This window comes from Perognathus longimembris, chromosome 1 (assembly GCF_023159225.1).
Source record: "Perognathus longimembris pacificus isolate PPM17 chromosome 1, ASM2315922v1, whole genome shotgun sequence".
Lineage (NCBI taxonomy): Eukaryota > Metazoa > Chordata > Mammalia > Rodentia > Heteromyidae > Perognathus > Perognathus longimembris.
Window position 1 is genome coordinate 49,788,175 of NC_063161.1, and position 22,394 is coordinate 49,810,568.

At 46.0% G+C, this 22,394-nt stretch overlaps 2 protein-coding genes across 9 annotated transcripts in view; one reads left to right on the forward strand and one right to left on the reverse strand.

Moving 5' to 3' along the window:
- Csad (cysteine sulfinic acid decarboxylase) overlaps positions 1-6,499 on the forward strand; it is a 34,883-nt gene extending 28,384 nt beyond the window's left edge. For all 8 annotated transcript variants that reach the window (XM_048363687.1, XM_048363721.1, XM_048363712.1 and 5 more), the window contains 7 exons: positions 3,417-3,533; positions 3,609-3,673; positions 3,917-3,998; positions 4,353-4,552; positions 4,709-4,760; positions 4,898-4,987; positions 5,826-6,499. In XM_048363687.1, the coding sequence (XP_048219644.1) occupies positions 3,417-3,533; positions 3,609-3,673; positions 3,917-3,998; positions 4,353-4,552; positions 4,709-4,760; positions 4,898-4,987; positions 5,826-5,999 (780 nt within the window). In that variant the 3' untranslated portion in view covers positions 6,000-6,499. The remainder of the gene's footprint in view (positions 1-3,416; positions 3,534-3,608; positions 3,674-3,916; positions 3,999-4,352; positions 4,553-4,708; positions 4,761-4,897; positions 4,988-5,825) is intronic.
- A 10,030-nt stretch (positions 6,500-16,529) lies between these two features.
- Soat2 (sterol O-acyltransferase 2) overlaps positions 16,530-22,394 on the reverse strand; it is a 12,436-nt gene continuing 6,571 nt past the window's right edge. The window contains exons 9-15 of the mRNA XM_048363656.1: positions 22,222-22,267; positions 21,929-22,058; positions 20,160-20,257; positions 19,657-19,755; positions 17,614-17,749; positions 17,024-17,169; positions 16,530-16,920 (exon numbers count right to left, since the gene is read on the reverse strand). Coding sequence (XP_048219613.1) covers positions 16,870-16,920; positions 17,024-17,169; positions 17,614-17,749; positions 19,657-19,755; positions 20,160-20,257; positions 21,929-22,058; positions 22,222-22,267 — 706 coding nt within the window. The 3' untranslated portion in view covers positions 16,530-16,869. The remainder of the gene's footprint in view (positions 16,921-17,023; positions 17,170-17,613; positions 17,750-19,656; positions 19,756-20,159; positions 20,258-21,928; positions 22,059-22,221; positions 22,268-22,394) is intronic.

A 22,394-nucleotide genomic window follows, 5' to 3' on the forward strand; every position in this document is an offset into this window, starting at 1 on the left:
TGCATTTGAGCTTTAGGGCCTTGATAGACTGTTTTCACAATGTTCCAGTATACAGGGAATGATGGTTCTATTTTTCCAACTACTTACCAACACTTGGTATTATCTCTTGGATTAGAACCACTTAGTGGTGTGAAGTAGTTTCTCATCCCCATTTTGTTTCACATTTACTTGATGATTAGTGATGTTGAAAATCTTGTTGTGTGCTTATGGGCATTTGTGTATTGTCTTTTCTACACTGGAAATATTCAAATCTTTTGCTCATTTTAGTTTCATACCATCTTTATTGTAGTAAGAAGACTGCCCTTCACAAATATATGTAAAACAAGTGCATATGTGCTCTTTGAAAGTTTAACACAGGGGAGTTGATAGGAGGTGAGGGAATAAGGAGGGTTTCCCACTAAAGTGATAATTAAGAATGAAGGGGGGCATTAACTAGGTAGGGATATTACAGATGGACAAGGTGCAGAGGCCAGGGGCTGTGTGGACCTGAAGATGTGGAGCTGAGATAGCTTCCTTTCTTTGCCTGGAATGTTTCCTATCTCTACCTGTGGCCTAGGGGAACTTTCTTGAGGCTGGTATTGTCATCCACCTGCACCTTTTTTTTTTTTTTTTGCCAGTCCTGGGGCTTGGACTCAGGACCTGAGCACTGTCCCTGGCTTCTTTTTGCTCGAGGCTAGTACTCTGCCACTTAAGCCACAGTGCCACTTCTGGCCGTTTTCTATATATGTGGTGCTGGGGAATTGAACCCAGGGCTTCATGTATATGAGGCAAGCAATCTTGCCACTAGGCCATATCCTCAGCCCCCACCTGCACTTTCCCAATCATCAAGGGAGCATTTGGAAGTATGTAGAACTATTTTATATTGCACTTTTTATAGTGTTTTTTTTTTTTTTTTTTTTTTTTTTTTCCAGTTCTGGGGCTTGAACTCAGGGCCTGAGTACCGTCCCTGGCTTCTTTTTGCTCAAGGCTAGCACTCTCCCACTTGAGCCACAGCGCCACCTCTGGCCTTTTCTATATATGTGGTGCTAAGATATCGAACCCAGTGCTTCATGTATACGAGTAAAGCACTCTACCTCGAGGCCATATCCCCAGCCCTTTATAGTGTTTTTTTTTTTAATAGTAATGCCCTGAGAGGGACCCAGGGTATGACAGATTTGACATACTTTGAGTGTATCCCCTCCCCCAAGGGTTCTTCTAGTGACATTTTATCTCCATTCTGTGTACATACTACATTTTGCTTATCCATTCATCCATCAGTGAATATTTGGATGGCTTTCACATTTAGCTATTGTGAATAATGCTACTGTGAACACTGGTTTACAAATATCTCTTTCACACTGTGTTTTAGTTATGTCCATGTTAAATTGTTACAACACAATGCCTGAAACTGGGTAACTATTTTAAGAAAAGAAGTTTATTTTGGCTTCTTTTTGCTGGAGGCTAACTTTCTACCACTTGAGCCACAGCACCACGTCTGGCCTTTTCTATATATGTGGTGCTGAGGAATTGAACCCATGGTTTCATGTATGCAAGGCAAGCACTCTACCACTAGGCCATATTCCCAACCTCTTGTTATGTGTTTATTAGCCATTTATATCCCTGTCCTCTTTGGAATAGGGACTCCAGAGCCTTGCTGTAGCCTAGGCTGGTCTTTAAGTTTGGCATCCTCCTGTCTCAGGTTCCTAAATATATATATTTTATATATTTTCTTTGGAGAAATATCTGTTCAGATCCTTTGCCCAGTTTTTCAGATTAGGCTTTTTGTTATTGACTTATTTAAAGGTTATTTATATATTATAGATAGAAGTTTTGTATCTATAGATATCAGATTTTGAAAGTATTTTCTTCTGTTGTGTAGATTGTCTTTTTACTCCCTATATCATGCCATTTGAAGTACAAAAGTTTAGATTTTGATGAAGTCCAGTTTGTCTAGTTTTCCTTTAAATGGTAATGCCTTTGGTGTCATATGCAATCTAACTCAAGCACACAAAGATTACTCCTATGCTTTCTTCCTAATGCTTTATGATTTTAGTTCTTATATTTAGGTCTCTGCTCTTTTATGAGTTGAAGTTCAGGTATGATGTGAAAAAAGTGTTAAATTTCATTCTTTTATATGTGGGTATCTAGTTGACCCATCACCAGTTACTGACATCCTTGTTGAAAATCAGTTAACCAGGCCATGATGGAGCTCAGTTGTAGAGCATACATCTAGCACGTGCAATGCCTGTGTTTAATCTCTAGAAAAGAACAGTCACTTGAGTAGGAGTGCAAGGGTTTAGTTTTGGGTTCTGAATGCTATTCCATTGGTCTACAAGTCTGTCCTTGGCATTGCTGTCATCACTATGCTTTGTGAAGCTTTGAAACTGGGTCATATGGGTTCTCTTCATTTTTTTTTCTTTGTTTTTTGGGGCATTATTCTGGATCTCTGAATTTCCATATAAATTTAGAATCAGCTTGTTACTGTTTTCTAAGAAGTTGAATGGGATTGATCTGTAGATTCATGAACATGGAATGTCTTTCTATTATTTAAGTGTTCTTTAAGTTATTTCTGCATTGTCTTATAGCTTTCGAAGTATATGTTTTGTACTTTGAAAAGTTTTTTTCCTAAACATTTAATTCTTTTTTTTTTGCCAGTCCTGGGGCTTGAACTTAGGGCCTGGGCACTGTCCCAGAGCTTCTTTTGCTCAAGATTAGCACTCTGCCACTAGAGCCAGAGTGCCACTTTTGGCTTTTTCTGTTTATGTGGTACTGAGGAATCAAACCGAGGGCTTCATGCATGCTAGGCAAGCACTCTACCACTAAGCCACATTCCCAGACTTTTTTTACGTTCTTATAAATGAGATTTTATCAAGTTCATTTTCAGATTATTTATGATTCGTTGTAGGGAAATTTAGTGCATCCTTGCATATTATCTCTTTTGGAAATATTTGTGAGCTGGTATCAGTTGTTTTTAAAATGTTTGATAGAGGATTGGGGATTTTGCTCAGTGGAACAGCACAAGTGCAAGGCTCTGGGTTCTGAAAAAAAGAGAGGTAAATAAATGTTGGATATAATTCATCAGGCATCTGGGCCTGGGCTTTTCTTTGTGATAGATTAAAATTATTAATTCCGTGTTGGTATACATGTTTTTAGTGTTTGAATTTATGTGTAATGGCATTTAGGTCTTCTGGTAAGACAGTAAATTATTTTGAAAGAGTATGAGCTTTGGAATAGTCACAGTCTTAGGTTTGAATTCCATCTCTGTTTGAATCTCTGAATCTCAGTGTCCCAGCCTGCAAGCTATAGAAGTTGCTAAGCAGGGTTGTAATAGACTGAATCAGACTGGCAAAAATGTAAGGCTAGGCCTCAGCACCAGGGTGGATCCAAGTGGCTTTTGAAGTAACTCTGTAGTGTCTTGTTCTCCATTTTGGCAACAGGGTTCTGTGCCATTCCTGGTCAGTGCCACCTCTGGCACCACTGTGCTGGGGGCCTTTGACCCCCTGGATGCAATTGCTGACGTGTGCCAGCGTCACGGACTGTGGTTCCATGTGGATGTGAGTGAGACTTGGGTCTGCGGTTGGGGTGGGCTGAGCCAAGGCCAAGGTCCATGCTGTTCTCCTGTTCCACAGGCCGCCTGGGGTGGGAGTGTCCTGCTGTCACAGACACACAGGCATCTCCTGGATGGGATCCAGAGGTGCACACGGCCCCCTTCCCAAATCCCACCCTTCAAATCCTCCATCCTCACAATAGTCACCAAGTAGGAGGCTTAAGATGGGGAGGGGACAGGAGGTGGGTGGGATGGGGACTGGAAAGGGGGTTGATTAGAAGTGGGAGGTCAGGACTCCTGTGGTGGGAAACCTTCCGCTGGGGACTGGGAGGAGGGCTATGCTGGACAGCTTGCGGGAGCCTCTGACCTGGTATTACCATGTCTCACCAGGGCTGACTCAGTGGCCTGGAACCCCCACAAGCTCCTTGGTGCAGGCCTGCAGTGTTCCGCTCTACTTCTCCGGGACACCTCGGTGGGTCTGCCCCAGCTCCCAGCCTGCTCCTCTCTGTGGCCCCATCTTCTTCTCTGTCCCGAGCCTTGCTGTGTTCCCCTTACTATCCCATTCGAGGCCCAGTGTCTGAAACCACCTCGACTTCTGCACTGGCCTTTCCTACTCCCCTAGCCTCCCATCCTGACAAAGGAAGAGGTTTCTGATTTTCAGTTGTACAGAGGGGTCCAGAGCAGAGGGTGGCAGGAGTCACTTGGCAGCCCTCCCTCTGTGCTACCTGGTTCCAGGGAAAGGAAAGGCTAGACTGAGCTGTGGGAATACCCAGCAGCCCTTGCCATTCTGGAGGAAAGCCATGTCTGACAGCCTTCCCCCACACAGAACCTGCTCAAGCGCTGCCATGGGTCGCAGGCCAGCTACCTCTTCCAGCAGGACAAGTTTTATGATGTGGCTCTGGACACGGGAGACAAGGTGGTGCAGTGTGGCCGCCGTGTGGACTGTCTGAAGCTGTGGCTCATGTGGAAGGCACAGGGCGGGCAAGGGCTGGAGCGGCGTATTGACCAGGCCTTTGCCCTGGCCCGGTAGGCGTGGGGGTCCCAGGTCCCCTCTCAGAGCCCACCCCTCACTCTTTCTCTTATCTCAGGGTTGCCTCTCTCACAGTGTCTCTGTGGGTCTCTTCTGATATCATGTCTCTGCCTTTGCTCCTCCATCTGTGGTTTCCCCCTCTCTGTGCCCAGGTACCTGGTGGAGGAAATAAAGAAACGGGAAGGGTTTGAGTTGATCATGGAGGTAAGACCCTGTGCTCTTGAGCACCTCCCCGACCCTGCCTGTTCCATATAGCAAGCCTGGTGGAGGAAGAGAGGGCCTACAAGGGAGAGCTAGGTGTCTTTCCTCAGTTCACACCTTCTGTTTTGCCTTCCTCTTAGCCCGAGTTTGTCAACGTGTGCTTCTGGTTCATACCTCCCAGTCTCCGGAGGAAGCAGGAGAGGCCAGATTACAGCAAAAGGCTGGCTCAGGTAGGTGACGGTCCCTCTGATTCTAGGTAGCTGGTGCAGTTCTGCCCCCTGCTGGCTATGACTGGCATCGCAGGTCTCTGTGTTGGTCTCTTGAGCCTAAGCTGGCTTGTCAACTGGAAAACACCCTGAGCCGGTCCTCTTTTTTGTGTGCAGAGGGAATGCAGAACATTCAGGCATATTTCTGGAAAGTAAGAAGGAGATAGAGAAGGATAGTATCACTAGTTGTAGCACAGAGACCCTTGAACTGGGAACTCAGGCCCAGGACAGAGATGATAGGCAAAGATCAGGAAATTTTGTCTCTGATGCTAGGAACAAAGCAATCCTGAAAGTCCATACACGCCCTCCAGAGGAGAGATGTGTCATGTCCTTGTTCCAAAGAATGGATTGTCACTGGAAGCTGCAGATAGATGCTCTGGAAGGATGAGTGTCTTTCCCTAGTGACGGTATTATTGCAGAAAACAAGAGTTATCTATTTGCAGTCAATGTGTTGGTCAGGGGGACTTTGTAAATCACATGCTAGATCATGTGGCACAGGTGAAACTCTCACAGGAATTCAGAGAAGGGGAAGGTGTTCAGGATGAAGTTAGAGTGAAACAGTGTTGGGAAGCAGAAAACCAAGGAGTTAAAAGAAGGTGCTTTCTTGGAGGGGAGGCAGAAAAGGCCGAGTAGGTTGGACATGGAGGAAAAGATAAATGGGGGTCCGAGTAGTGTGTATTACCTCCAGGAGGTGACTGTGTAGAGGGCAGGACAGCTCTGGGAGTCAGATGATCTGGGCAGCTAGCCTTCACCCTGTCACCTGGTGACAGGCTGCAAGTGTCCCTCTCTATCACTCCCACAGGTGGCTCCTGTGCTCAAGGAGCGCATGGTAAAGGAAGGTTCCATGATGATTGGCTACCAGCCTCATGGGACCCGGGCCAACTTCTTCCGAATGATTGTGGCCAATCCAGCGCTGACCCGTGCTGACATAGATTTCCTCCTTGACGAGCTGGAGCGGCTGGGCCAGGATCTCTAAGTTCCTTCTTGCAGCTACCTTGCTGAGCAGAGTCTTTGTTCTTCCAAGTCTCAGCATTGCCCCCTCCCCATGTTCTCCAAACAGGCTTTCTGGGAAACCAGTAACCTTATCCATGTTTATGAGCTTTGACCCACCAACTTTTTCTACATTTCTGCTCTTAGGAGAATGCTTAAATAAATCATAGCATATCTCTATATGATAGGAGGTTGTTCTTTCATTAAAATTATGTTTATAAAGAACTAATATGAGAAAAATAATATCATGCTGTATTGAAAAGGCTGGATATAATAAGATTTTATATGTAGGGTATCTCAGTCATGTTAAAAAATCCATAGGAAAAAGCTGATGAATGGAGCTATGCCAGAATCTTAGCGATTTTTCCCGTGTGGGATAATAAGTAATTTCTTAGTTGATTCCTTTATGCTTTTTGTGTCTTCCTTTCATTGTGTAATGAATATGAATTATTTTCAACATGGAAAACAATAAAGTTAAAATTTCAATTTGGTATGTTTTGAACTTTATTACCTTCTACTAAATGATGGAGAACTTTGTATAAACAAGAAAAAGACAAATAAGAGAGGCTAAATACAACAATAACTTTTTTTCCTAAAACTTTTAGTGGGCAAGAAAAGCCAAAAGTTGAATCATTTTCAACCAACTGTAGATGAGAAATATTGAAAACCAAATGGGCCATGAGAAGTTTGTTCATTCATTCTTGAAAAATCCTCACACACCCACAAAAAGCCCAAACATTCTGTAACTTAAACAACAAATAGTAAGTTAAAAAGCACTAACAGATGTTTTTCCCTTGTATGTGGAAGCTAGATCTAGAATACACTAGGACATGATAAATTATACAGGACTCTAGGCATTCACACAATGAGACCAAAGGAGAATACTCTTAGGAGAGGAACACCAAGGCACATTGCCTGTGTAAATCTGATGATTCAAAATAACATTTATAGAAATGAACTCCAGGAAATGGAAATGAGGTATTTTTCTTCCTTGCTGTTTTCCTTTCCTTTTCTTTTTCTTTTTTTCTTTATGGCCAGTCCTGGGGCTTGAACTAAGGGCCTGGCCACTGGCCCTGAGCTTCTTTGGCTTAAGGCTAGCACTCTACCACTTGAGCCACAGCGCCACTTCCAGCTTTTTCTATGTATGTGGTACTGAGGAACTGGACCCAGGGCTTCATGAATGCTGGGCAAGCACTCTACCACTGAGCCACATTCTCAGCCTTCCTTTTCTTTTTGTCTTGTGTGTTGCTTTGTCTTTGGGAAGGTAAGGGGGCACAGAAATGGATGGACAAAGGGTGGACAAATGCAGCAGTGGTTCCCACTGCACATGTTCCCACTAGAACTGCCAGATACTGGTGGCTCACACCTATAATCCTAGCTACTCAGGAGGCTGAGATCTGAGCATTATGGTTCAAAGCCAGCCTGGGCAGGACAGTCCACGAAACTCTTATCTCCAATTAACCACCAGAAAACTGAAAGGAGGGGTGGGGGCAGGGCTGGGAATATGGCCTAGTGGCAAGAGTGCTTGCCTTGTATATGTTAAGCCCTGTGTTCGGTTCCTCAGTACCACATATATAGAAAACGGCCAGAAGTGGCGCTGTGGCTCAAGTGGCAGAGTGCTAGCCTTGAGCAAAAAGAAGCCAGGGACAGTGCCCAGGCCCTGAGTCCAAGGCCCAGGACTGGCAAAAAAAAAAAAAAAAAAAAGGAAAAAAGAAAAGAAAACTGAAAGTGGTGCTGTGGCTCAAAATGGTGGAGCTCTAGCCTTGAGCAAAAGAGCTCAGGGACAGTGTTCAGGCCCCAAGTTCAAGCCCCCAACTCACAAGAAAAAGAAGAAAATAAACTATATAATGTGTGGGTGGTGACAGGAGGGGAAAACTGGGAGACAGGGAGGGAAGGGGTAACATTGTACAAAAAGAAATGTATTCTTTACCTGATATATAACCATGACCCCTCTTTACATTGCTTTTATAATAATTTTTTTTTTTTTTGGCCAGTCCTGGGCCTTGGACTCAGGGCCTGAGCACTGTCCCTGGCTTCTTCCCGCTCAAGGCTAGCACTCTGCCACTTAAGCCACAGCGCCGCTTCTGGCCGTTTTCTGTATATGTGGTGCTGGGGAATCGAACCTAGGGCCTCGTGTATCCGAGGCAGGCCCTCTTGCCACTAGGCTATATCCCCAGCCCCTATAATAATTTTTTTAAAGTACTAACAAAGCCTGGTTCTGGTGGCTCATGCCTGTAATCCTAGCTGCTCAGGAGGCTGATATCTGAGGATCTTAATTCAAAGCCAATCCTGACAAGAAAGTCCATGAGACTCTTATCTCCAATTAACCACCAGAAAACCAGAAGTGGTGTTGTGGCTCAAGTGGTAGAGCGCTAGCCTTGAGCTGAAGACAGCGCCCAGCCCCAGAGTTCAAGTCCCATGACAAAAACACAAAAACAAAAACAACAAAAAAACCCACACTAATGGCATAAACGGAGTGTGTTGGTATACACCTGTAATCCTAGTACTCTGAGGCCGAGGCAAGTGGATCTCAAGTACAAGGAACCCTGCCTCCAATAAATGCAGTAACAGTAGCAACAGCAAACCAACAGCTAAACCAATAATAGGAACTCTGAAATTGCTAGTGTTTTGCATAAAAGCATTTAAGGGCTGGGTTGTAGCTCAATGGTAAAGTGCTTGCCTAGCACGGGAGAGGCTCTGGGTCCATTGCCAGCACTGAAACCCCATTCCCTAACAACTGAAAATAAAATCCATTTAATAGTTAAGATCCTGGCTGAGTATTTGCAGTTACTTTTTGGGAAAAAGGAATTTAGCTACACAAGTCATTAAGGACAAGTGGTAGGTTTACCAGAACTTCTTGTTATTTTCAATCCCTAAAAATATCATTTCTGAAAACAGCAGTATGGTCATACAAAAGTCATCCAGAGTTACTAGAAAAGGCAAATTACAGACTATACAAACCATTGCAAAGGAACATCTAATTCTCAAACACAACCACATTTATCATTGGAGGGAAGAACCTTTCTAATAACAAATTACTAGTAATTCTCCTATGAAACTTGTTATTCTTTCTTTACTTATTTTGTGCCAGTACTAGAGCATAAACTCAGAACCTGAGTGCTATCCCTTAGCTTTTTCACTGGAGGCTGGCACTCTCATTTAAGCCACTCCTCTACTTCCAGGTTTTGATGGTTAATTGGAGATGAAAATCTCATAGACTTTCCTGTCTGGGCTGGCCTTGAACCTCAATCCTCAGATCTCAGCCTCTTGAGTAGCCAGGATTACAAAGTGTGAACCACCAACACTTAGCTTTAACTTGTTATTTTTACTGTAAATACTATTTAACTTTGTTCAAAATAATGAAAATATTTGAGGATATTAATATGAACTCTAGACCCTAAAGGAGTCTATATATTTGCAGAATGTCAGCAGTAGAAGTGCCTGGGCTCTGTCCCTGAGCTTTTTTGCTTGAGGGATAGCACTCCATCATTTGAGTCACAGCTCCACGTTCTGCTTCTGGTGGTTAATTGATGGTAAGAGTACCACAAACTTTCCTGCCCCAGCTGACTTCGAACCACAATCCTCAGATCTTAGCCTCCTAAGTAGAGTTATAAGTATGAACCATTTGTGCCCAGCTCTAGTATAGTTTTTTTTTTTCTTAATTTTAAATCTTTATTTTCAGTTCAAAGCAAAGCCAGAAAGCAAACATAAAAACACAATCTTCAAATTCCTTAAATTATTTCCATTTAAGAATTTTTTTCCCCGGGGCTGGGAATATGGCCTAGTGGCAAGAGCGCTTGCCTCCTACACATGAAGCTCTTGGTTCGATTCCCCAGCACCACATATATGGAAAATGGCCAAAAGGGGCGCTGTGGCTCAGGTGGCAGAGTGCTAGCCTTGAGCGGGAAGAAGCCAGGGACAGTGCTCAGGCCCTGAGTCCAAGGCCCAGGACTGGCCAAAAAAAAAAAGTAAATAAAGAATTTTTTTCCCAGTCCTGGGGCTTGGGCTCAGTGCTCAGTGCTGTCCCTGGCTTCTTTTTGCTCAAGGCTAGCACTCTACCACTTGAGCCACAGCGCCACTTCTGGCTTTTTCCATATATGTGGTGCTGAGGAATCAAACTCAGGGCCTCATGATGCAAGGCAAGCACTCTACCACTAGACCATATTCCTAGCCCCAGAAATATTTTTAAGAAGACAGAACAAGACATAAAATCAGTTAATAGTCTCTTTTTTTTTCAACTTTATAAATTGTTTTCTTTTCCCCTCCCCTCTCATGTTGAGCTCCTGGTGTCATTTCCTTCTTTTCCCTGCCCTCTGAGAACAACATCTCATCTCAGTTACCCCTCAACCAACGCACATCCCTGCACCCATCTGTGTATGTCTTTAGATTTTTGTTCAGGCATCACCTCCTAGTTAAACCTACCTTGACTGCTGTAAAATTACATTAGTGTCTTTTCTTTTTGCCATAAGCACACGGCCTACTCTAATTTTAATTTTTTGTCTCACTCAACTAGACTACAAGGTCTCAGAGTAGAGATTCTGTACTGATGCCTCCAAAAATGGTGTCTGTACCTTGTTGGGCACTACTGCTGAGTGAATTGTTGAAGAGTTCAGGTGTTAGTTGACTTGCTCTCAGTCATTTTTTTTTTTTTGGCCAGTCCTGAGCCTTGAACTCAGGGCCTGAGCACTGTCCCTGGCTTCTTTTTTGCTCAAAGCTAGCCCTCTGCCACTTGAGCCACAGTGCCACTTCTGGCCGTTTTCTATATATAAGGTGCTGAGGAATTGAACCCAGGGCTTCATGTATAGGAGGCGAGCACTTTACCAGTAGGCCATATCCCCAGCCCTCTCTCAGTCAATTTTGAACTATAAGTTAAACTCAGATAATCTTACTACAGTTAATAACCATGGATCTAACCCGCTCCTGCTGACAGGTGTCAGGTGTATATCATTTGAAGAACTTTTATTTTTTTTCCTGGTACTGGGGCTTGAACTCAGGGTCTTTGTACTTTTGCTTGTTTATTTGCTCAAGGCTGATGCTCTGTCACTTGAGCCACACCTCTGCTTCCAGCTTTTTGCTAGTGAATTGGAGGTAAGAACCTCATGGACTTTTTCTCCTCCAAAAGGATGCTGAACTTTGATCCTCAGATCTCAATCTCCTGATTCCTTTTAGTAGAGAATAGTATTTAGAAACCACAGTTCAGCACTTTTAAAATCTGACCTAGCTGGGCACAGTGATGTGTGCCTGTAATCCTAGCTATTTAGGGGATGAGCTACAAAGGATTGTGGTTGAAAGACAAACCCAGCTAAAGAAAAAAATCCTTGAGACTCCATTTGAACCAGCAAAACGCTGAACTCTGTAGTGCCCCTGTCAGCTCTGCTACCCAGGATTTGCACTCTTGTTTGGCTTTTTTTGAGCCACATGTTCCCTTCTTGATTTTTGCTTATTAATTAGAGGTAAGAGACTCTCAGATATGTCTGCCTGGGTAGCTTTGAGTCTCAATCCTTCTGAGTAGCTAGGGCTATAGGTATAAACCACTAGCACCCAGTTTCACCGTCCTCTTTTTTTGTTGTTATTGTGTCAGTCCTGAGGCTTGAACTGAGGGTCTGGGTGCTGTCCCTGAGTTTTGTTTTGTCTGTTTTTTGCTCCAAGGCTAGTGCCTTACCACTTGAGCCACAGCTCCACTTCCAGCTTTTTTGGTGTTTGATTGGAGATAAGAGTCTCACCAAAAAAAAAAAAAAAAAAAAAAAGTCTCACTTCCCTACTCAGGTTGGCTTCAAACCACAATCCATGTATCTCAGCCTCCTGAGTAAGCTAGGATTACAGATTTCCAAGAATCATACTAGTTGAACACTAGGCTTCAGCAAAAAAAAAAAAAAAAAAAAATAATAATAATAATAAATAAAAATAAAAAGCTCAGGAACAGTGTCCAGGTCCTGAGTTTAAGCCCTAGGATCAGCACAAAAAGAAAAAAAATGGTGAATATGGAGAAACCGGAATACTTGGACACTGCAGATAGGGTTGGACACAGATAAAGCATCTCTAAAAACAGTCTGGCACTTCAGAAGATTAAATATAGGGTTACTTTATGATCCAGTAATCACATAACCAAAATGAAAAGCATGTTAATACAAAAGTGAACATGAGCATTCACACCAGGAGACCAGGAGACTCTAAACATCCCAAATCTAACACTGATGAGTGAATAAGTAAAACAGAAAGTGGTATATCTATGGGTGGGGGCGGGGCTCAAGTGGTGGAGCATCTGCCTGGCAAGTATGAAGCGCCAAATTCAATCCCTCCCCCCAAAAGTAATACAACAACAACAAAATGTGGCATATCCATACAATGGAATGTATGTGAAGTTTGGTCCACATTACAACCTAGTTGAGTCTCAAAAACATTGTATTAAGAATAATAATTAGGGGCTGGGGATATAGCCTAGTGGCAAGAGTGCCTGCCTCGGATACACGAGGCCCTAGGTTCGATTCCCCAGCACCACATATACAGAAAACGGCCAGAAGCGGCGCTGTGGCTCAAGTGGCAGAGTGCTAGCCTTGAGCGGGAAGAAGCCAGGGACAGTGCTCAGGCCCTGAGTCCAAGGCCCAGGACTGGCCAAAAAAAAAAAAAAAAGAAGAAGAATAATTAGGGTCTGGGAATGTGGCTTAGTGGTAGAGTGCATGCATGAAGCCTTGGGTTCAATTCCTCAGCACCACATCAACAGACAAGGCCGCAAGTGGCACTGTAGCTTGAGTGGTAGAGCATTAACCTTGAGCACAGAGCCCAGGCCCTGAGTTCAAGCCCCAGGACTGGCAAAAATGATCATTATTATTTGGTTCACAACCCAGTTGATTCTCAAAAACATTGTATTAAGAATGATAATTATGGAGGGTTAGGAATATGGCCTAGTGGTAGAGTGCTTGACTCATGTACACGAAGCCCTGGGTTCAATTCCTCAGCACCACATATATAGAAAAAACCAGAAGTGGCACTGTGGCTCAAGTGGTAGCCGTGAGCAAAAAGAAGCCAGGGATAGTGCTCAGGCCCTGAGTTGGAGGAGGAGGGGGAGGAGGAGGGGAAGGAGGAGGGGGAGAGGAGGGGGAGGGGAGGGGGAGGGGAAGGAGGAGGAGGAGGAGGAGGAAGAGGAGGACATTTCCTGGACTTTTAGCTATAACAAGTATACTTAGGAGGATAAGATCTGAGAACTAGGGTTCAAAGCCAGCAAATAAATCTGAGACTGCCTAATGCTGGTAGCTCACTCCTACAATCCTAGCTACTCAGGAGACTTGAGATCTGAGGATCAAGGTTTGAAGCCAACCCAGGTAGGAAAATCCACAAGGCTCCTATCTCCAATTCATCACCAAAAAGCTGGAACTGGCCTTGAGGCTCAAGCTGTAGAGTGCTAGCCTCAAATGAAAAGCTTGCTCAAGCCCCAGTACCAGTGTGCTTTCTCTATCTTTCTCTCTCTCTGTGTGTGTGTGTGTGTGTGTGTGTGTGTGTCTGTCCCACTCTGTCTCTGTCTCTCTGTCTCTCTGTCTCTCAGACATACACACACAGACACAAACATACATACACAATCTAAGAGATTTTTGCCTCCAGTTAACCATCAAAAAGTCCAGATTGGAGGTGTTGCTCAAGTGGTAGATCACAAGCCTTGAGGGATAAAGCTAAGCAAGATCAAGGCCCAGAGTCCAAGCCCCAGTAACTGGCACAGAAAACAATACCACTACAACAACAACAAAAAAGTCCCAGATCTCCCACAACTTTCTACAACTAAAAATGTTATTTTCAACAACAATAACAAAGCCAGTATATACTGTGAAAGAGAAGAGAATGGTTATTGGCAAGTCTAAAATTAGTGGCTTGGAAGAACAAGTGGAAAAAATACTTCAAAGCTCAGAGAAAATAATATGAAGAGACAATGAGAAAAACATGAGGACTGGAGAGTAGATCTAGTAGTCTATAACTTTCAAATATATTCATTTTTTCCCTCCCTCCCTCCTTCCTTTCTTCCCTTCCTTCCTCCCTCCCTCCCCCCTCCCCCTCTTTCTTTCTTTCTTTCTTTCTTTCTTTCTTTCTTTCTTTCTTTCTTTTCTTTTCTTTTCTTTCGTACTGGAGATGGAAACCAGGTTTGTTGTACTTGCTGGGTACATACTTTGCCACTGAGCTACATTCCATCCCTCAACCACATTCATTCTAAAAAAGAGAGGAATAGATGGGAAACAGAGATAATTAAGATTTGAAGAGTATTTTCTGACCTTAAGAAAGATCTTGGATTCAGACCCGAGGGGCACAAGAAGATACAACAACAACAACAACAACAACAAAAAACAGAAACATGGAGGCATGTAACTCTTGAATTCTGAGGTAAAAGGAAAACACTGTCAGGTTTCTAGAAAAAAAAGAACAAAGGCCAGGCTCTGGTGGCTCACATGCCTGTGAGCCTAGCTACTCAGGAGGCTGAGATCTGAGGATCACAGTTTGAAGCTAGCCTGGGCAAGAAAGTCCCTGAGGTTTTTATCTCCAACTAACTAGAAAAAAAGCTAAAAGTGGTGCTGTGGCTCAAAGCGGTAGAGCATAAGCCTTGAGCTGAAGAGCTCAGGGACAGCACCCGGGGCCAGAGTTCAAGCCCGTGAGAAAGGGGTTGGGGGTTTAGCTCTGGGAAGAGCACTTGCTTGGCAAATGCAAGACCCTGTGTTTCACCCTCAGCTCGGGAGTGAGGGTGGGGGGAAAGAGCTACTTTAAAAAAAAAAAAGGAAGGCTGGGCTCCAGTGCCTCACTCCTGTAATCCTAGCTACTCAGAAGGCTGAGATCTGAGGATCATGTTTTGAAGCCAGCCTGGATAGAAAACTCTTTGTGAGACTCTTATCTCCAATTAACCACTAAAAACCAGAAGTGACACCGTGGCTCAAAATGGTAGAGGGCTAGCCTTGAGCAAAAGAGCTCAGGAATAGTGTGCCCAGGCCCTAGGTTCAAGCCCCATGATGGACCAAAAAAAAAAAGGAAAGGAAAAATTGAAATCTGAGTGCCAGTACTTTATAACTCTCACCCTAGTTACTCAGGAGGCTGAGATCTGAGGATCGAAGTTTGAAGACAGGTCAGGCAGAAAAGTCTGTGAAACTCATATCTCCAATTAACCAGCAAAAAAAAGCTGGAAGTGGAGGTATGGCTTAAGTGGTAGAGTGCCAACCTAGAGCGAAAAAGCCAAGTGAGTGTGTGTGGCCCTGAGTTCAAGCCCCAGTACTAACAAGAAAAAAAAAAATAAGGGCTGGGTGCCAATGTCTCACAACTAAAATCTTGAGAATTGAGGCTGAAATTTAATAAATTCAAAGCCAGTCCAGGCAAAAAGATCCATTAGACTCTCTCCAATTAACCAGTAAAATGCCTAACTGGAAATATGGCTCAAGTGGTAGAGCACCAATGTGAGCAAAAAGGCTGAGTGAAAGTGCAATGCCCTGAGTTCAAGCCCCAGTACAGGAGGAGGAAGCAGAAGGAGGAGAACTACTAAAAGGATAGGAGAGAGGAGTGAGAGTAATAGGGCAGGTGAGATTGATGAAAGGACATTGTACACATGTGGAAATGTTGCAGTAAAACCCCCTGTGTAACTTATGTAGGCTAATAAATATGGAAACAGATTTTTTTTTTTTTGGCCAGTCCTGGGCCTTGGACTCAGGGCCTGAGCACTGTCCCTGGCTTCTTCCCACTCAAGGCTAGCACTCTGCCACTTGAGCCACAGCGCCGCTTCTGGCCGTTTTCTGTATATGTAGTGCTGGGGAATCGAACCTAGGGCCTCGTGTATCCGAGGCAGGCACTCTTGCCACTAGGCTATATCCCCAGCCCGAAACAGATTTTTTTGGAGGGGGGAGTCAGTCATGGGGCTTGAACTCTGAGCCTAGGCGCTGTCTCTAAGCTCTTTGGCTCAAGGCTAGTGCTCTACCACCTGAGCCACAGCGCCACTTCTGGTTTTCTGGTGGTTAATTGGAGATAACTTGGAACTTTCCTGTGCAGGCTGGGTTTGAACCATGATCCTGGGATCTCAGCCCTCTCAGTAGCTAGGATTACAGGTGTGAGCCACCAGCGCCAGGCTCAAAAACGGTTTTGATGTTCATTTTATAGGAATGGAAACTGAGCCTCATGAAATGAAGACTTGCCTCAGGTCCGGGCAGGAGGTGGGGAGCCTGGGAGGTCTGCTTGAGGAGGCTGTGTGCTCTCTCAGGGTGCCAGTGGCTTTTCCAGAAGCAGAACTAATGGGGTGTGGACATGAGCTGAAGAAAGAGTAGAGGTGAAAAGCATTGAGGTCAGGGTTGAAGGAGAGGGGCTGGCATAGAAAATCCAGCTGGGCAAGGCAGGATGCTACCCAGATTCACAGCCTCTCCTGCCACCCAGGTCTTGTCTGGGCAAACAGACACAAGTCATCGGCGAGCTTGTCACAAAGTGAGCTTCCACCAGTGAAGAACAAGTGAGGAAAATATGAATGAATAAAAAGGAAGACCAAGACTTTATTGTTGTATTGGGAGTAGAGAGTCAAAAACCAATTCCTTCTCTCAAATCTTGGTGACCCTGGGTCTTCTGAGGCCATGCCTTCCCCATACTCACTAAGTCTGTACGGACCCACACAAGTCTCCCCAAGTATGGACAGCCACTTGGCAGGAGAGTAACCTGTGCCAAATCCATGGAGAAAGGGGCTCACAAGTTTCCTGTGCTCAGCTGCGCGCAGGGCGCAGACCCGAGTGCCTGCAGTCTCTGGGTGCGGTGTGCGGTGGTGGGTGCGCAGGCACAGTGAGGGTCCCAGGTCCCAGACCCCATGCAGATGGAGAGGAGTTGGCGGTATCATCTCAGTAGTACAGATGTCCTGACTTCTAGGGGTGGCAGGACCAAGATCGTGGCGTCACCAGTCCCCAGAATGTGGTCTGCACCAGAGAAGGATAGATCTTGAAGGCATGGTGGGAAGGGGAGGGGGGAGCTGAACACAGCCCCCCAACCCCAAGCCAGCCTCTGGTTCTGTTCCATTACCTGGGACAGGGGGCAGTGGCGCTGCGCATACCACTCCTGGCAGTACAGGCTGACCTGGATGCCTTGGCCCAGGAAGAGCAAGGTCCACATCAGCACGTTCCATGCTGGACCTGTGTTCCGGTCATTCATGGCGAAGTTCAGCAGCCCTGGGAAGTGAGCACGCCAGTTCCAGATCGCAGCACTCCCTCCCTCTCCTCCTGCCCCTGAGTGTTTGAAAGGGATGGGGACTGGAGAAGGAACGGAGGAGTGACGGCCCTCCCAAGGAAACCTTGAACCCAGCTGTTGACAGGAGCTCTCCCAGGACTGTCATACCAGGACTCCTCACTCTCCTGGGTCCCATTCGCATGCACCCTAGTTTCCCCCTTGTCTCCCTCCATGTTCCTGGTTCAAATGTTCCTTTGCAATCAGGAACCTTCTCCTGTGTCCACCAAGTATCTCCTGCTGTCTCCCAGCATTGCCCCTTCTCTGTGGCCAAGTCCTCCCCTTTATACCCTTGCGCACAGCAACCCCCTAGCCCTCCTGGGGTGCCCAGGAGCAGGATCCCAGACTCCTCTAAATGGCTCCTCTGCAGTAACAGATGCTAAGCTCACCCCCAAAGCCAAGGAAGAGCATCAGTATGACTGGGTAGAAGAATCCCAAGACGAAGCAGAAGATGTACTCATGCACCATGGCAGAGATCAGGAACGTGCCCAGCATGGCTGCCCCGCGGGCCCGGCCGCCAAGGAGCTGGCAAGGCAAGTGGGGGGAGGTTGGGGAGTAAGGAGTGAGTCATCCTGAGCCCCTCCATGAAGAGCCCCCTCCTTGGCCGAGTACCAATGGCTCATGCCTGTAATCTCAGCCATCTTTTGAAGGTTATAGGGATGATTAAATACATGTGAAAACTCCTTTCGTGTGTGTTTGCCAGTACTGGGGCTTGATCTCAGGGCCTGAGGGCTGTACCTTAGCTTTTTCACTCAAGGCTATTCTACCACTTGAGCCACACCTCCACTTCCAGCTCTTTTTCATTTATTTTCCTTGTATACTGGTCCTGGAGCTTGAACTCAGGGCCTGGGCACTGTCCTTGAACTTTTCTGTGGAAAGCTAGCACTCTGCTACTTGAGCTGCAGCTCTACTTCCTCCATTTTGGGGGGATAACTAGAGATAAGAGTCTTACAGACTTTCTTGCCCGAGCTGGCTTCGAACTGCAATCCTCAGATCTCAACCACCTCAGTAGCTAGGATTTTGCAGGTGTGAGCCACTAGCATCTGGCTTATATTTCCAACTTTTTTTGTGTGTGGTTAGTTGGAGATCAAAGTCTCACAAACCTTCCTGTCCAGGCTGGCTTTGAACCTCCATCTTCAGATCTCAGCTTTCTGAGTAGCTAGGATTATAAGCATGAGCCACTGGTACTCAGTTTGCATGTAAAAACTCTTGATGACTGAAAATTGGTGTATGTGTATGTTCATTCAAAGGCTTAGAAGGGGGCTGGGGATATGGCCTAGTGACAAGAGAGCTCGCCTAGTATACATGAAGCCCTGGGTTCGATTCTCCAGCACCACATATCTAGAAAACGGCCAGAAGTGGCACTGTGGCTCAAGTGGCAGAGTGCTAGCCTTGAGCAAAAAGAAGCCAGGGACAGTGCTCAGGCCCTGAGTCCAAGCCCCAGGACTGGCCAAAAAAAAAATCAAAGGCTTAGAAGGGTAAAATTAAGACTAAAAGAAGAGTCTGGGAATGTGGCTTAGTGGTAGAGTGCTTGCCTAGCATGCATGAAGCCCTGGGTGCGATTCCTCAGTACCACATAAACAGAAAAAGCAGGGTACGATTCCTCAGTACCATGTAAATGGAAAAGGCAGGAAGTGGTGCTGTGGCTCAAGTGGTAGAGTGCTAGCCTTGAGCAAAAGAAGCTCAGGGATAGTGCCCAGGCCTTGAGCTCAAGCACTATGACTGGAAAGAAAAGAAATGGGGAAAAAAAACCCACTAGGATAAAAGAAGTTTCTTTATAAGCCAGGCACCGGTGGCTCACACCTGTAATCTTAGCTACTCAAGAGGCTGAGATCTGAGGATCACAATTTGAAGCTAGCCTGGGCAGGAAAGTCTATGACTCTTATCTTCAGTTAACTACCAGAAAACTGGAAGTGGCACTGTGGGTCAAAGTGATAGAACACTACTAGCCTTGTGTGAAAAAGCTCAGGGACAGCACCCATGCCCTGAGTTCAAGCCCCATAACTGACAGGAAAAAAGAAAAGAAAAGAAAAAGAAGGAAGTCAGATTGTAAGGAGGACTTGCCACCCATTGGGTTGGGTAGAATGGGGAGAGATTAAGTTAATAGTGCCCTTAGAAGCAGAGGGAAAGGGGCTGGGAATATGGCCTAGTGGCAAGAGTACTTGCCTCATACACAGAAAGCCCTGGGTTTGATTCCCCAGCACCACATATATAGAAAATGGCCAGAAGTGGCGCTGTGGCTCAAGTGGTAGAGTGCTAGCCTTGAGCAAAAGGAAGCCAGGGACAGTGCCCAGGCCCTGAGTCCAAGGCCCAGGACTGGCCAAAAAATAAATAAATAAAAATAAATGAAGAAAAAAAAAGAAGCAGAGGGAAAGAAGGAGAAGGTGCTTCGGAGAGCCTGCATTAACTGTGGGAGAGGAAGAGGCACCTACCCAGAGCCCATCCTGATACACGTAGCTGTACAGCCAGTCATGGACCACCACGTTCCATGTGCGGTAATAGTTGGAGAAGGACGTTGAGTTCCACCAGTCCTGTGACAGGAGAGTGAGGTCAGGCAGGGGAAGGCAGTAAGCGTCCCAGGCTCCAGCTTCTGCTGCTTCCTGGTCTACAATCTGCCATTTGCTCTCCAAGGGCTATTCCCAGCCAAACAGAAAGAATAGCATCCTCCCAGCTCCCTCTGCAGGACTGCAGTTGCCCTTCTGCCCAGCCCCCGCATCTCCCCCCACCCCCCAGGAGAAGGTGGTGAAGTGCCGTCCACACAGAAGCAGTGAGGACCAGCTGGCCAGCAATGGTCCCACAATTAGAGGCCCGCATTTCTCATTGTGGAGATCCACAGCATAGCCAGGTGACACCCACACCGTCTCCATCTCCCCCGTGCTCCCTACTGCAACTCTCCATGGCTCCAGCTCCCAATTAGCCTTGGTCCAGGTAGTACCCGGTAGAACATTCTGTCTCCAAACCGCAGCATCTCTGCGAAGGCATTGAGCCAGCAGTGCAGAAAAGCGAAGAATATGAGCAGCAGCATGAAAATGCCTGGCGGGACAAAGCTTCAGGTCAGACCCACCCATGTGAAGCCTGGGCAGGGGCCTGACCCAGGGTCCTCTCCAGTAATCAGGGCCCTAACTCCTAACAAGCATTCATTCATCATTCATATCCTCAAGCATTTGCTTCTTTTTCTTCATGCATTTGTCAATTCATCCATTTGCTTATGAGCCTTTACTTGGCATCCGCTCTGAACCAGCATTGGGACTATTGAGCTGAGTCACGAATTCACTAACCTTTGGGAGTTCACTACATGTGTACACACACACACACACACACACACACACACTCAACCATGACTTAAGGTAGGGTGTTTTGTTTTGTTTTTTGCTGGCCCTGGGCTTGAACTCAGGGTCTAGGCTCTGTCCCTGAGCTTTTGTGCTCAAGGCTAGCACTACCCCTTGAGCCACAACACCACTTTTGGCTTCTTGTGGCTAATTAAAGATAAAATTCTCCCAGTCTTTCTTGCTTGTGCTGGCTTTGAACATTGATCCTCAGATATCATCTTCCTGAGTAGTTAGAATTAGAGGCATAAGCTACCAGCTTGTTTTGCCATTTGGGACAGGGTTTTGCTATGTACCCAGACTGGCTTAGAACTCATGATACCAAGTGTTGGGATTACAAGTGTAATCACCCTGAGCCAAGGTCAGTGTAATAGTACTTAAGCAGGGTGGCCAATGATGTCACTGGGAGTATAGAGCAAGGAGTGGATTAGCTTCATTAATGGCTAAAAAAGAAGGCTTAACTGGGCATTGGTGGTTCATGCCTGTAATCTTAGCTACTTGGGGAGATCTGAAAATCGTGGTTTGAAGCCACCTCTGGCAAGAAAGTCTGTGAGACTCTTATCTTCACTAAACTTTTTTTTTTTTTTTAAAGACAGAAGTGGGGCTGGGAATGTGGCTTAGTGGTAGAGTGCTTGCCTAGCATGCATGAAGCCCTGGGTTTGATTCCTCAGCACCACATACATAGAAAATGGCCAGAAGTGGCGCTGTGGCTCAAGTGGTAGAGGGATAGCCTTGAGCAAAGAAGCCAGGGACAGTGCTCAGGCCCTGAGTCCAAGCCCCAGGACTGGCAAAAAAAAAAAAGACAAAAATGGAGCTGTGACTCAAATGGTAGAGTGCTAGCTTTGAGCACAAAAGCTCAGGGACAGTGTCCAGGCCTAGAGTTCAAGCCCCAGGAGAGAGAGAGAGAGAGAGAGAGAGAGAGAGAGAGAGAGAAAACACAAAAGCAAGCTTAGCTGGGTGAGGAGGTAATACACCTGTAGTCCCAGCTACTCAGGAAGCTGAATTGGAAGGACTGCTTGAACCAAGAAGTACAAGGTAGCTAAACACTGGTGTCCATGTCTATAATTCTACCTACCCAGGTGTCTGAGATCTGAGGATTGTGGTTCGAAGCCAGCTGGTGCAAGAGACTCTGTAAAACTCTTTATCTCCAATTAGCCACCAAACAGACAAACAACAACAACAACAAAAAATCACTAGAAGAGGCCAGCCTTAAGCTAAAGGACAGTACCTAGGTCCTGAATTCAAGCTCCAGTACTGGCGTGCGCACACACACACACACACACACACACACACACACACACACACACACACCCCTATCTATCTATAATCTATCTGTCTGTCTGTCTATGGCAATCCTCCATCTCCTTGGAGAACTTACCGGGCACCATGGCATGCAGGATCGAGAGCACCAGGGCACGGGTGCTGAAGGGTTCCTTGCTCATGTTGGCAAAGACAGGGACACAGAGACGGCCCAGGATGAAACAGGCATAGAGCAAACAGCCTAGGGTCTGCGGGCGGAGCAGAGGCCTCATAACCAAGAGGGTCCCTGGAAGCTGGCATTGACTCTTAGCATCGGCCTCTGCCTCCTCCCCAGGCCTCCCCCATCACATCCCCAGGAATGCCCAGACCACCTTAGGTCACAGCTGCCCACCCTCTACCCTATCTTCTAACCTGAGCGAAGTTCTTGGCCACATAATTCCACCTGATGTTGGGTGTCCTGCAGCAGCAAGAGGGATGTGAATTGTCACCCTTTTATGTCATTCCCTGCTCAGGCCTGGGTAGATTAGCTGGGGACATAGGGGGTCTGGAACATTTTGGTAGGACTGGGATTCGAACTCAGAGCC